General features: G+C 44.4%; 1 protein-coding gene across 1 annotated transcript in view; it reads right to left on the bottom strand.

The window, feature by feature from the left end:
* Positions 1-8759: 8759 nt before the first annotated feature.
* RIPK4 (receptor interacting serine/threonine kinase 4) overlaps positions 8760-14521 on the bottom strand; it is a 35127-nt gene continuing 29365 nt past the window's right edge. The window contains exons 6-8 of the mRNA XM_018570812.1: positions 11978-12084; positions 10908-11163; positions 8760-9705 (exon numbers count right to left, since the gene is read on the bottom strand). Coding sequence (XP_018426314.1) covers positions 8771-9705; positions 10908-11163; positions 11978-12084 — 1298 coding nt within the window. The 3' untranslated portion in view covers positions 8760-8770. The remainder of the gene's footprint in view (positions 9706-10907; positions 11164-11977; positions 12085-14521) is intronic.

A 14521-nucleotide genomic window follows, 5' to 3' on the forward strand; every position in this document is an offset into this window, starting at 1 on the left:
GGTGATAATTACCCTACAATCACAGCGGACCTTATATCATGTTTTGTTATTTTATAATCAGGAAGTATAACTTCTGAGAGAGTCCAGAGAGGGGCAACTAAACTAATTAAGGGGATGGAGGACCAAAGCTATGAGGCAAGGTTACTACATTTAAACTTGTTCACGCTGGAAGTGAGGAGATTGAGGGGGACATGATTTTGATGTACAAGATGTTCAATGGTGATAGCAACATCAGCAATAAACTTTTTACGGTAAGCTCCATAACAAGGACTAGAGGCCACCACCTAAAACTGGTGGAGAAAAGATTTCAGCACAAGGGGCGAAGGGGGTCCTTCTCAGTTAGAGCGGTTAGGGTCTGGAACTCGCTTCCCCAAGCAGTGGTTTCAGCTGAGAGTGTTGAATCGTTCAAAAAGCATTTGGACGATTTCCTCAGAGACCGTAACATACAGGGATAAAGGTATTCTTAAGAACAAGAACACACAGGGACTCGTACACACGCATGCACACGCAGAATCACATGGATACACGCAATAGGTTGAACTTGATGGACCTGTGTCTTTATTCAACCTCAAATACTATGTAACTATGAATGCTGCGGTGTGAACTAGAGCCCCAAATACATTTGGAATACATTGGATGCATTTTTGATACGTTCTGTAACTGCTCTGCTCCTGCTCCGCATTTGGTGTGAACAAGCCATTATGCTGGTCTGCATCCAAATTCACTCTGCCTAGGATCACCCACTCCTCCACACTGACATCCACCCATCAAGGCATTTTAATAGTTGCAGAGCTCCTCCCAACAACCAGGCCACTGCTTGTATCAGGGCTGAAGGCGACTGAGAGGAGTACTAAGGCAGGGTGCGGGGATGTTCTTAGGAAGGTATGTACAGCACCCTGCCGGCCCCTCCCACCAGCCATGCTCTGCCTGCATTGCATGGAGAAGCACTGGGCCAACCGAGGCCTGGCCTTGGGGCAGCAGGGAGTAGAGGGGCAGCAGGGATGTGAAATTCCTATCTCACGGAACTGCAGGCGGGTAGTTGTTTTCTGCATTTAGACCTGCTTTGGGCAAGCAGGGCTAAATGTACAGCGGGGAAGCCACCACTTGTTCTGTACAAGTGATCTCTGCGATGTCGCTGAGGTCACTTGTATGCAGCCGGCATATAGGGGGGCGCATTGAGGAACCTGGCATTGGGGCAGCAGAGAGTGTAAATCCGGCCCTGGATCCAGTGATGATGTCATTGGGTCTAAAATAAGGTATGTAATGAAAATGGAAAGGCGTTATTTATTAATTTCATTACATGTTAATGAGGGAGGGACGAAAGAAAAGGAAAGGCAAATATAAGTTTACCATCAGCTTTAATTGCTTTGTGGTTGAACAAATGGCTGCTGTAGCCATTAAACTCCATACATACTGCTGCTGTAGCCATTTAACTCCATGTTGCCCAGTCTGTGTCTTTATGGGACTCACAACAAGGGGGACGGAAATGAAAAAATCCAACAGTTATGTGCAGGAAAGAAATTCATCTCCTATGTTTAGCTCGCTAGTGTGACCTAAGAAAAAAGGAAAGGAAGGTTCTGATTGGTTGCTTGGGGCAATCCAGATAGTCCTCTTATATTATGGGATGAATGCGTAGCACCTGCAGTGAAGGTTGTATGGAGAAATTCAGCCTTCTGCAAGATGAATATATTACCGGGACAGGACAGGGTGGGAAACTGGTTTTCTCAGACAAACCCTCTCCTAGGCGGTGAGGAGGATGTTCAGCATGCGTCCTGCTCTGACTTGTGTGAACGCCAGAAGCTGTTGCTGACTACAACCTACAGAGAAAAGCAGCACAAGCCATGCCAGGCTCCCTTTCCTGCTTCTGATATCACTAGATTTAGAACGTTCATGGCAGCCATTTTGTGGGTTAAACCAATCATCGTGAGCATGTAGAGGATCCGTTGCTATGAGCAGTGAATTATTGTGACCTAGTGATGAAAAGCAAAAAGGTGTACAAGACCTGTCTCCATTATCACAGCCACCACTGCTCACCCCCAGTCTCCTTAGCTGAGCAAAGGATTCTGGAAGGCAGCATAGCTCAGCAGCCTATCTACTCCTAGAAGGTTTTCTCTCTGATATTTGAGTGTGGGGTGAATGCCGTGGGCTCAACCACCCCTTAGCTTCTAAGGTGGCCATTAGGATTGAGCTTGGGTTTGCTGCGAACCCAAAAGGAAGCCGCCAGTGCCGACCCAGTCTGCTGTGGAAGGGGCATTTAGCTCCTGTACCTGCAAAGAGGCAGGATGCTGGTGCCATCATTGACCTCATATAGCCACATGGCCAGGCCGAATAAAAAAAACTCTTAACAGATTCCTCCATCCACACTAAACAGCATAGATGGAGGAATCGCCTACTGCAGTGCCTGCATCTGATTGGATGCACAAGATGTTCCGCCAATGATTTTCAACCCAGTTTCTTCGATTTTTCAGTGGAAGGATGTTGGGCAGGAGCCAGCAGGCAGGGCTACCCACTGAGCAAAGTGGACTTTCTGTATACACTCATCTTAGTGTCTAGTATTAAAGCAAGAGGGTCTGGTATGCATGTGTCCAGAACTGCCAGCCCTGGGGGCAAACTGTCTGTATCCAGGGCCAGTCAGAAGTCCTAACTGCATGTTATGTCTGGTTTGAGGGGAGGTGCCAGCCATTGATTTGTACAGGGTATTAATCTGACCTCGCGGCTGCTGGCCATGACTGTTTGTACACCTTGTGGGAATGGGCAGGGCCATCCTTATAATGAGACAGCTGTTGCCTTAGGCTGCATTTCTTTGGGTCACATCAAGTTTTGCAGTGTCCCTGCCACCCCCTTTTTGGCCAGAGCGTCCCAGGTTCAGGTTGCTAAAAGTCAGACTGGGTAGGGGCCATACACATCTTCCCGCCCAGCTCTTAGCAACCTGGGACGCTCTGGCTGGCTTCCCGCCCCAGTTCCTGGCAACCAGTGACACTGGGTGCCAGGAGCTCAGCGGAATGCCAGAGCTGGGTGGTAAGATGTGTAAAGAAGCTAATTCCCCATCTGAATGAAGCCTTAGGGTAAAATGCTAACTTGAACATTCATGCTCCTTGAATCTGCGTGCAATTTTTTTGTCGTTCAGTTTTAATTAGTTCTTCACTGATATACATTCTTGCTTTTTCCCACAGAGCTGGCCTTGACATGAATAAATACTTGGATTTCTGCACCAGCCCTTTAAAGAGCTTCCTGCTGTAGGAATCACATAGACACGTGAGTAGGCGGTGGCGGCCTACTTGCGCAAGCGTCAGACTTCCAGCACCCAAATTAGTTAGTAGTAGACAAGCAGCTACACCTCCCTTTATAAACAACAGCTCCAGAATAGCTCTCCGCTCACTAATCCCCTATGTGAGTTTTATTACTGCAGAGTATAATGGCCTCCGGCCACCATGAGTTCCTGTTTTATTATCCCGTCTCACGTGGAAAATGACACAGAGCTGCAGTACAAGTTGCCACAGGCTGATGGCGCCTCAATGTGAACACACGGCTAGAGCTATTACAGAAAATTGTTTCCCTGATACTTACCTTAATTTGGCTTTCCTGGATCCTCCTCCTATCTGCCTACCACTTGCCTGACTTGAGGATGTCAAGGAATTTATGAGTTCATGTCAGCCAAAAGGAAACCTCTGCTGTGAGGTTGACCTTTCTGGAAAATGCTAGCTGCCTGGTAGTCATACTGATCTAATAACTTCTATAGATTCCAAGACATGGACTGGGAACAAATATGTTTATTGGGAATGTTGGCTTCCTTTGTTGCATGCTTGTTCCAGGGTTGCGATTCAATGTATTACAGGAAGAACCAACCATCTAGCATTTTCAGAAGTAGATCAGCCGGCCCCATATTTCTTGCAGTACAGGATTCTAAGTTGCCCAGGATTGCAAGATCCCTGAATTGGGGAGAGGCAAGTAGTGCGATGATACACCTCATGTACCAATCAAGAAATCTTCAGCTTCAAAAGCTCAGGTTCCACCCTTTGCACCTTGGCAGGATGAACTGCTGCTCTCGTAAATGTCTGTGTGACTTTCCCTAACAAATGGCTTGCGTCAGAGATCTATTTAAGAACTCATTCACACCATAACATTGTGCTAAAATCAGCCGGATCCCTACATTTACCACGCAGGAACCATGTGCTAGGTGTGCTGCTGCTTTGGGTTGTCGCTAAATCTGAAAAGGCAACCTAATGCACCTCCAGGCGGGTGGGCACTGAAACGCTGCGTATACACTACTTTTTATCACTGCATGGCAGCACAATACGTGTCATTGCAGTACCGCCTGTTGCATGCTCCTGCAAGGCATGCTCACTGGGAGGTGCTTTGTAGTGCTATTCAGAATGAACGGCAATGCAACACACCTTGCATGTGGCACTGTGCAACAGCATGCGCCAAGTGCACGGATCTTGTGCACTTAGTGCAACGCTATGGTATGAATGGGCCCTTGAGTATCCTCTTCCCATAACTATTGGGTTTAAAATGTTGTGTATTTTCAGATAAAATAAAAGTTAAAAGGAGAACTATGAGGTGAATGCTTTTCACTCACCTCATAGTTCTAGCCGACCTGTGACAATGAGACTGTCACAGGTCGGCTCAGTAGATCGGGAAGTGAGCAAACACATACCGGCGTTCGCTCACCTCTTGATCCTGTCACGGCTCTCTGCCGTGACAGGGGAGGGGCTGGATTGCCCGCCCCGATCCACCAGCGCTGACTGGCGGAACAGATGGGGGAGGGGGCGGGTACAGCTGGCTCTGCCTTTAGATTGGCAAAGCCAGCTGTCAGTCACGTAGCTGGGCGGATCCCGGCACAATTGTCGGGATCCGCTTCAGCTGCGGCGTCTCAGTATACCGCGAGCTACAGCTCGCGGTATACTGAGCCTAGGGTGACGGGAGGACGCTAGTTTGTGTCCTCCCGTTACCCTAAGGAGAACTATAGGGGAAAAGACTTGACCCCATAGTTCTCCTTTAAGTAGATCTAAAGCCTTTTTTTTTGTTTTTGTTTTTTAAGTTTTTGGATAGGGTAAGGAATTGGATGATTTTTGTACACTCATTCTCAGCGTCTCAGGGCACAACAGGAAGTAAAAGGAGATTTCTCCAAAGTAAGGGAAATCCTCCAATCCCGTTCTGGGGGACAACTCAAATTTTAGGATTTTCTATATCCTACAGAATCTCCCCAGTGGTGACAGCAATAAAAACCTGACAACGGTTCCCACCATTCCTTACACTATCCAACAAAAAAATTTGGCTTTAGAAACACTAATTTTTGATAACTTTCCCATCGTTAACATGCTTACCTCGTCACACTGTATTCTGTACTGTACTGTATTCTACTATATGTAGAATAGAGGCAGGGAATATTAGCTACGATAATTACTATACCAGTCTTTCTCAAAACAGGGTTCTGTGAAAGGTTACTACCGGTAGCAGTTCCTTGACTAAAGACAAATGTAACCACTAATGTAAACATTCTTCCTCCAACTGTCTACCTGTAAGTGGTCCCTTGTCCTACTGACCATAATTGTAAGAGACCCTTCTCCACTGACCATCCGTGGAGGCACACTTCTATTGACCACCAATGCAAGGGGTGCTTTCTTCATTGACCATCAATATAGTGGGCACACAGTCATCACCAATGTTAATGGGCGGGGGAGGCTGACCACTAATTTGAGGGGGCATTACCATTTCCACTGCCTGCTCTTCTTGTCATTTTGCTATGACATACACTATAAAAGTTAATCAATGGACACTTTTTAACAGTAGTAAAATAGTTTATTTGTAAAAATGTCAACACAAAATGTATAAAGTGAAAAAAAATACAATCAGTGTACTAAAACATACACAATCCATGGATTCCAAAAATATGTTCTGTCATAGAAAGAGTTACACACAGTGGTTATATGTGAGCAGCTAAAAACACAATATACACAGTATATTCATGCCAACTGTGTATTACAATTACAGTCATATATACATGTTACAAAATAAGCAATTGTTTATCCCCAAGATAATGTACTTTAAGGATACACCATCGTTTTAATAGGATTTGCAATAGCAAACGCACGTGTCTGGGCAATCAGCTGCGGTGTGATGGATGAGTATAGGCGAGGCATCATCGGCCTGTCAAGAAAAGGGAGTGACCATGCTAAACCACTACAGCCCAACAAGGTGGATTCTATTAACGAATTCACTTCACTGCAAGATGCAATGTTTGTGGGGGCCCTAGTGTCTGGTTATACATGACTTTAATTTTGCAGCATGCTTGGTTCATTAGCTCAATTAGTACTTGCCAATATAATGCATTTAAATACCCAAAGGCCAACTATTTATATTTTGCTCTTGTACCTCGCAGGGTCTTCAATGGAGATATGACCCCATAGCGGTTTGTTTCCTGCCTCCTCCCGCACGGCCATAACATCTCCATTTGACAACTTTATTGCAAACCTTAGATTGGCCCTTGCAGGGCAACAGGTTGTCTATAAAGTGTGTGTGTGCAAACCCTGAATTATTTGGCGTTTGTTGGATATCTGGTCTCACTGTATACAGTTTTCTTAAGCAAATCAGTTATAAAAGTTTGTTACTTGGAGAGCCTACCAGCACTTACAACGGTAAGCCGCTGCCTTGCAATTAGCAGCAGTGATGTCAGCCCGCCGTGTAAGTGTCCCCAGTTGGTTGCTGGGCTGCCTATCAGGAAAGGAGAGTATGTGCTGATCCCTCCCCAGCAGGACATACGTGCCTTTCTCTATAACCCCCTCTCCTACCTCTGCTCCATTCAGCTGCTGGATGATGACAATACCCAGCACTTGCAGGTATGAAGGAGCATGTAACTCACTTAATGTGACAGCATTGGGCCAAATAAAAAAACCAGCACGTGTAAGCTCTAACTTTAGTGATTTGTAGATTGCACAGTGCAGCTTCTCAAGTGCCCAGCAGCTGAACACGACAGCAGGAGAGCAAAGGAAAGGCGAGTAGCGTATGCACTGCTGAGAAGGGAAGGGGGTTAAAGTGAACCTGTTCTTTACCCTGCATGGGCAAAGCACCGAATAATTTTAACTGTCGAGGTAATGGTTTACCCCATAGTACAGAGAATCCGTCAGGGTGGATCGATCCCATCACTCGCCTTCGTAACTGCTGCAGCGTTTATCAAATTGATATTCCAGCAGGAAACTCAATCACTTGAGTGTCAGAGAGTTAAACAGGTTTGATATTTAATTTGATTTGCCCATAACCACGAACTCTGAAAGATCTGTTCTGGATGAAGTTAGCCTTAAGGCACAATTCAGTCTCAATGGATACACTGGTTTTGAACAAATGCAGGTAGGGTGAAATCATGCTTGCAACAACCGGTAAAGCTGGCCATATACCTGTCAATTGTTTTTCGTTCAACCCGTGGCCAGAACGAAAGAAAATGACGCGAGTCCTCCATTAGCACAAACAGTGTGTCGCCGCTGTGTGCATTGTATTCTGTCAGGTTCTGCCAGCACCTGTCAGAATACCCGATCAGAATGGGCAGCTCATTGGCTGCCGGGTCTGATCGCATGAAGATGTTCCATCAGGCTCCTTCAATCAACTGATCGAGGAATGCCGGCTGAAAGGGAGCCGACACCACCACACACTGTGCAAATTTCGGCCAGTACATTAAAAACCGTCCGAAATCCTGCCAGTGTATGGGCACCTTTAGTAAGAGGGCCACTTACTCTTGTTGCATCCAAAAGGTTAAAAAAAAAAAAAAAAGGAGAATGGATGAGCAGCAAAAGAGAACTATTTCCTTATAATTGCTAAAACTGATAAGCAAACTGTAACGGCATCAGCATTTCAGTGATGGCACAGAACTGAGCTAACCACATATAATAATTCTGAAATTTAGTGATGTGTGGAAGGAATCTCTAAAGGCAAAATCGGCCACCAGTTCAAACTGCTGGAACATTCTATTACACCTTTTGAACTGTGGATGCAGACATAAGACTCAATAAGAATTAGGCCGAGAATAGAAAGTGGAACTATGGGCACAAATAAAACATATGTGCAGCCTGTCAAAAGCATCAACCCTGTCTTTGAAAGGAGCTCTGATTCTAAGGTTTAAAAAAAATGCTATAGGGAGCGTTACAGGAATACATTGCACACTGCCAACTGCCTTATAAAATGTTGTGTCCCAAGTATAAAATCTACCAACCATTTCAGTACTAGATGATTTGGTTAATCTTCAGCTTGTTTAAAAAGGTTTTACATTTTAAGATAAAAAAAACAAAAAAACATAAAATTGTGGTCATTGACCATACATGTGTACATGATTAAACATTTTTTGTTCATGCTTCCTTGCCAAGCTCCATTAGGTGGAGAAAGACCTTGCAACTAGTCTCAAAAAGTTGAGATGGACAAGTTGTCCACAGATGACCAACGCAGAAATGTTTCTCAAGAGTGAAATATTATCCAAGAACGGACAGGAATACAGCAAAAATGAAAGCCAAGGAGGAGTTTCTTTCGTTTCAAAAAGTTGTCTCTTGGTTTGAGTTTGTTCTTCTCATTGAATTACATTATACACTGACGGTTTTAACTCGGCTTCCTACAGGAAAGGCATGTCAAAAGCACACCGCTAAAGGCTTGGCTTGATATGATCCATATCCAATTATGCCCATAGATCAGCATCCATGAAAATCAGAAGCACGGAGATGATTATGCTTGCCAGCCGTATCAGGATCTTCCCGAAGTCCCAATGTCAGTGTTTTTGGAAAATTAACCCCTATACGTTTTCCACAAATGCAATGGATTGCTCCTCATATCTGATATTTGATCTTTCATCCATGATGAGTTTAACAGCCGAATAATGGCGGTGATGGTTGGCTAGATCAAGAGCGGTGTAGCCTTCTATAGAAGTAGCGTTAATGTTGGCACCATGGTGGATAAGAAACCTCGCTGTGCTAGTGTGGCCAGTCTCGGCTGCAATGTGCAGAGGGGTTTTTAGTTGTGCATTTGGAAGGTTCACATTGCAGCCAAGTTCAACGAGGATCCGAGCCACTCGGTAATGACCTCTTTGGGCAGCAAGGTGCAAAGGGGTTCTGCCATCAGAAGTCTGAGAATTGAGATTGGCCTTGTACTGTTTTGCAAGAAGCTTCACAATGTTTAGGTGACCCTGCCAGGATGCGTAATGCAGGGATACCCAGTTTTCCAGACCTCTCACGCCAACATCTGCATCTCGCCGGAGAAAGAGGCGGACGATACTTTCTTGGCCGTGTTGGCAGGCGACGTGTAGTGGTGTTCGGCCTTTGCCGTCGACCTCGCTGAGTGAAGCGTTCTTATCCAGGAGAAGACGAGTTATGGACTCGTCTCCGTTCTGGGCTGCAAAGTGTAGAGCAGTGAACAGGTCTTCATCTTTAGCATTGAGGTTTATCTTCTTTGAAAGAAGCAGCTCCACAATACTTTTAAACTTTTTCTCTGCGGCAATGTGGAGAGGAGTGGAGCCCTTTGCGTTGGTCATGTTAGGGCTGGCATTGTACAAAAGTAGCAGCTTGACACACTCCTCCTGTCCATTTTCAACGGCCAAGTGAAGGAGGCTTGACCTTCCATCCAAAACCAGTTCAACGTCCTGTGGCTGCAGAATCTTTAATAGCTTTGCGTTGTCTCCAGATATGATGGCATCAATCAGCTTCTTCTTCTGGATCTCTGTGGTGCTGAGGTCTGTGCAGGAAAAGAATACAAAAAATTAAAACAATTAGAAAATGATCTGTAACCATTGCAAAAACGTTAAGACACAAAAAGGTAAAAGATTTATTACAATGAATCAAAGCTTAACTTCAGGAGGAAAAAAAAAAATCTGAATCTATTGAACCCAGTTATAAATGTGTTTTTATTTTAAACATACATATGGCATTTGGACCTGAATCTGTATTCATAATGTCCTCTTGTAATCCCCCTGCAGGGCAGCGCAGAGGCAGGGAGAGGAAGCACTCTAGGCCAATCAGTGGCGTCCTGAGGGTGGGTGTCACCCGGGGGCAGTGATCGGGTGACATCCCGACGTGACGTCATGTTGCCGCGCATGCGCAGTGGTCTTTTTGACGCCTGCCGGCGGCCATCTTGGTGATGGACGCCGGGAAAGAGAGGAGGGGACGTTCACCCGGCGGGATAAGGTATGCCGCCGGGTCCCCTCCTCTCTCCTGACACTGTCGGGCTCTCTGTCCGAGACCGAGTGACCGACATTTCATAAGGGGCGACACCAAAATGACAGTCATTTTGGTGTCACCCCTCCAATGGTGGCACCCGGGTGCAGGCCGCACCCTCCGCGTGAGGGCAATCAAGGCTTTGTTCTGTGCTTCCCAGTCTAAAGCTGGCCATACACCTCAAGATTATCTGCAGATTTTCTATGGTCGGTGGAAAAAGTGCATCAGATTCCTCCATCCACGCTAAACTGTGTGGATGGAGGAATCTCCCACTGGGCCAATCTTCAATATCTTGCTAGTCAGCCCTGCTGGCTGTCAAAATACCTGAACAATCTGATTGGATGCAGTCATTGTTTCAGGTGTTTTGGGAGCCAGCGGGGACGACTAGCAAGATACTGAAGCTTGGCCCAGTGGGAGATTCCTCCATCCACACAATTTAGCCTAGATGGAGGAATCCGTTGCACTTTTTCCACCTGACCATAGAAAATCAATAGGTGTATAGCCAGTGTAAGGATGACATGGTCTCGAAGGAAGTGGGTTTAATAATGCTGCCGATCAGACTGAGGACATCTAGCACCAGAAAAGTACAGCGGGGGAAATCTCTGGGAGAAAATTGAAGCAAGTTTTACTTTAAGACCTTTATGATGCAAGGCTAAATCTGAAAGGGATTATTTGTACATTTTGAAAGCTTACTTTCAAACAGTAAAAACATCAAAAACTTACCTGTTACAGAACATTCTCTTTCGAAGGACAGGGAGAGAGAGCCTCTGGAGGAAAAAGCTGAGTCAATGGAAGAGATTCCCGATAGGCGCTTGTCGCTCGTCGCCAGCTGAGGGTCAGACTCACTGTGACAGAGGCTCTCAGGTCCCTCCATGGTCTGGGAGATCCCAGAATCCAGTTGGGACAGCAGCTCGGAGAGGCTGTAGTCTTTATCAAACATGGGAGTGGAACTTTTCTTGGGTTCTGATTGGCAGGCCACCTCCTTAAAAAAAAAAAAAAAAATTAAAATAGATATTAAAACCTAGCTATCAAGGATTTAAATGCATTCTAAAACAACTCCACTTTAATGCTGAGGACATGCAAGAAAGCTTTTTGAAGTCACAAATATGTACTTTGGATAAGGATACATCCAAAAAAAAACCCCACTGGGAATTCAATACTTATTTGTACAGAGTAGTGAAGGGAAACAAGCATTCAAAAAGCTCACTGGCTCGACTATAGAAAGGGCTACCCTGCTATTGGTCCCCAGAAAGTTACTGAAAGCATAGAGCAATAGAAGGAGCACCAGACCAAAATCATGAAAGAGTCCAAATATCTTTAATTTTTCACAGAGGGGGAACAAACCTCCACCAGAGCTTAAGAACGAATAAGAACTTTAGCTGGACTCAGAGAGACTCTTTGCTATATTAAATCGCTATAGGAAAAATAACAGGAAGTAATGGAAAATCTCCCCAGCAGGGACACAGACATTTTTTTTGGTAGAATGGGGGAAGGATTAGAAGCTCTCTAAATGTTTTTACTGCGGTTTGAAACAACTGCACTTCCCATTAACTGTGCGAGCGTCACAGGGACAGGAAGGGAGGGAAAATTTTCTCGGGGGTGGTCAAACACAAAAATAAAAACCTTAAAATTAAAATGTGGCTTGAACTAGATTTTAGTATGGAACATTTCCTAGAACCAGCATTTCCAGGCACTCATGGAAACCCAGGACACTCTGACAATTGGCAGCCATTCAGGTTGAACCTTATACATCTCATCTGTTCCCCAAAAGAATATTCCTGCAAGTCAGGTACCTCAGATTTTGTATTCTGGGTGGCTTCCACCAGGTTCTCGGTGCTCGACATGGAGCTGGCTTCGTCCTCATGCTTCGTACACAGCAGCTCTGTCTCCGAGGTAATTTCTGTTTGACCAGACAAAAAAATTGACAGGGTTAAGGACATGCAGAAAAAATGTAAGTAGTGTAAAATTAAAGATGCAATCTGCCCAAAATTGATATTGCCGTTATAGATGCAGATTTTTACTGCATCCTCTTTCTGAGGAACTCTTAGCAAATACACCTTGCAAGTACTGCTAAAACTGCTTTCCCCTAACATGAGTGCAGCAACAGTCCATAATGTTGGGGAGGGGATGCCAAACTTTGACCTCCCCCAAGAGGCCTGGAAATTGCACAGAAATTGCGAGTCATTATAGATTGGGGTTGACCTACAGACTTCCACCGAGAAGCAATAATTCATGTATCATGCTCTACCGCAGGAAAGTACAGCATGTATAGGCAATGAGCAAACATGGCTGCCCATTTGTAAATATATTAGAATGAACTATACATGGACATTAAAGTATTAACATATTATTAACAAGTAGTAAAGGAGCTTCAAAACAAGCCCTCGCCACCCTGTGTAGCTGATGGTGCTGTGGAGCAATTCATCCTCAAAATTCACACCAGAAGCAAAATAAATCTCAGCTTCTCTCTCCTAAAGCTGATGTCAGATGGGAAATTCGCCTCCTGAAGACATATCACTATCAGCAGGATCTCTAGCAACATAGTCTCCTGTCTGACATCAGCCTTATTTTCTTTGGCAGCAAAAACTTGGCTAATATAAACACACAGCGGGTGTTTCTAAGCTGTTAGAAAAAGAGTGAAACCTGACTTTAGAGTCTATAGTGTGATCTTTGAGGATGAATTACTTCCCAGTATATGCAGCTAGAGAGGCCAGTTAGGGCTTATTTTGAAGCTATTTCACTGCTTGTCGAGATTATGCAACTGCTTTAATGTCTATGATCTGGGTGCAGGTGCACTTTAGGCTGCTTCAAATGGTTATCTAAAAAAAAAAAAAAAAAAAGTTGAAAAATATTTATGACCCCTGACTTAACCACAGTCTTTAACCACTCGTTTTAGAAAACCACATAAGGAAATGGCAAGGCTTTCAGAAACAACTTTAAATGGAAACTTTTCCTTTAAACCAAAGTCTATCGCAGACTTTAAAAAAAACAAACAAAAAGCTGGAGAACAGTGCGGGCAAATGGTTTATCTGGGCAGTGATTCAACTGGATGCCAATTGCACTGCATCGTGTGCATATGGAGAGCTGAAGGAGAATGTAAAAATCTGGGATAAAGTCATGCAAATCTAAACAAGCATCACATTAAAAATGACTTTGAAGTATTGTAACCCTTTTATGAAACTTCAAATGTGTACTGCAGTGTCCCTTTAAATGAGCGATTGCTGCACGGGTTTTCTGCGTGCTCAGGAGCGGCTCTGTCAGGACTTGCAAGTAGTGGGTTGGCCACATTCCTGAATGTAAGACTCAGCTGTACTGGCAGGCCTTTAGCAACTGTTGATGAAAACATTGCACACACACACACAATGCTGCAAGCTCGGCCTGTTTCCTGCACTATGTTTACACTTTTATTCAACTTTAAGTGTGCAATTGAGGAAATCAGGCTTCCTATGCTCACACTTAAAGTGGAAGTAAGAGCATTTATCAGTCTCCTCTGCCAAAAAGAATAAAACATTTTCTTACCCGCTTTCAAGTTTTGGTATTGTGCACTGATTGAGGTGCATTCGCAGTACTGTGTACAGTCACAGCCCATTCCCGGCATTTGTAAGATGCAGGAAATGGAGCCGGGTGCCGAGATATTGTAATTCCAGTGCACATGCACCCTGAAGTTACATAATCAGTGGCTTTCTAATGGGCAAAGCAATAAGATAGTAGACCCAAAAGGTAAAAAGGAAAAATTACATGGCACTGGAAGGAACAGTGGATCCGGGGGGGAGCACGAACCACGCGTCATTGGAGGAAAGCACAACCCCTAAGAAACTTTCATATTGTGCAAACTGGCTGCCACCACCATGATTTAATTGGGCTTTAAAATAAATGACATTAGAGCAGTTGTGACATAACCGTACTGGAAAAAGCGACATCGGTTCTTTAGATCACTCCCTTCTCATTCTATCCACATTAAAGTGGCATCCAAGAATAAATATAAAACTGCACCCGTTTATGGATGCACCACCATCATGAGCCATAAAATCGACTACACCCCACATCACCTCTAGAGTTCTATTAATATGGTCATAATACTTGTATCTAATAGTTATTGTTAGAGAGTATATAAACATTTGCAAACATCAGTCTTAGAGTGACACTGTCTCTAAGGTCACGATTTTAACTCTTAAAAGGATAAGTTCACCTTTTGAAAAAAAATTAAGAAATGCATAATTAATAATATATTAAAAAAATGCATTTAATATTTGCATTCAAGCCTGGAAAGCATTGCAATTGTGATCACTCGATCAGGGCTGCAGAGCTCAGACTTCGGCACATTCTTTCCTAGGCAT

The sequence above is a fragment of the Nanorana parkeri genome, unplaced genomic scaffold (assembly GCF_000935625.1).
Source record: "Nanorana parkeri isolate BGI_ZX_2015 unplaced genomic scaffold, ASM93562v1 scaffold1601, whole genome shotgun sequence".
NCBI lineage: Eukaryota > Metazoa > Chordata > Amphibia > Anura > Dicroglossidae > Nanorana > Nanorana parkeri.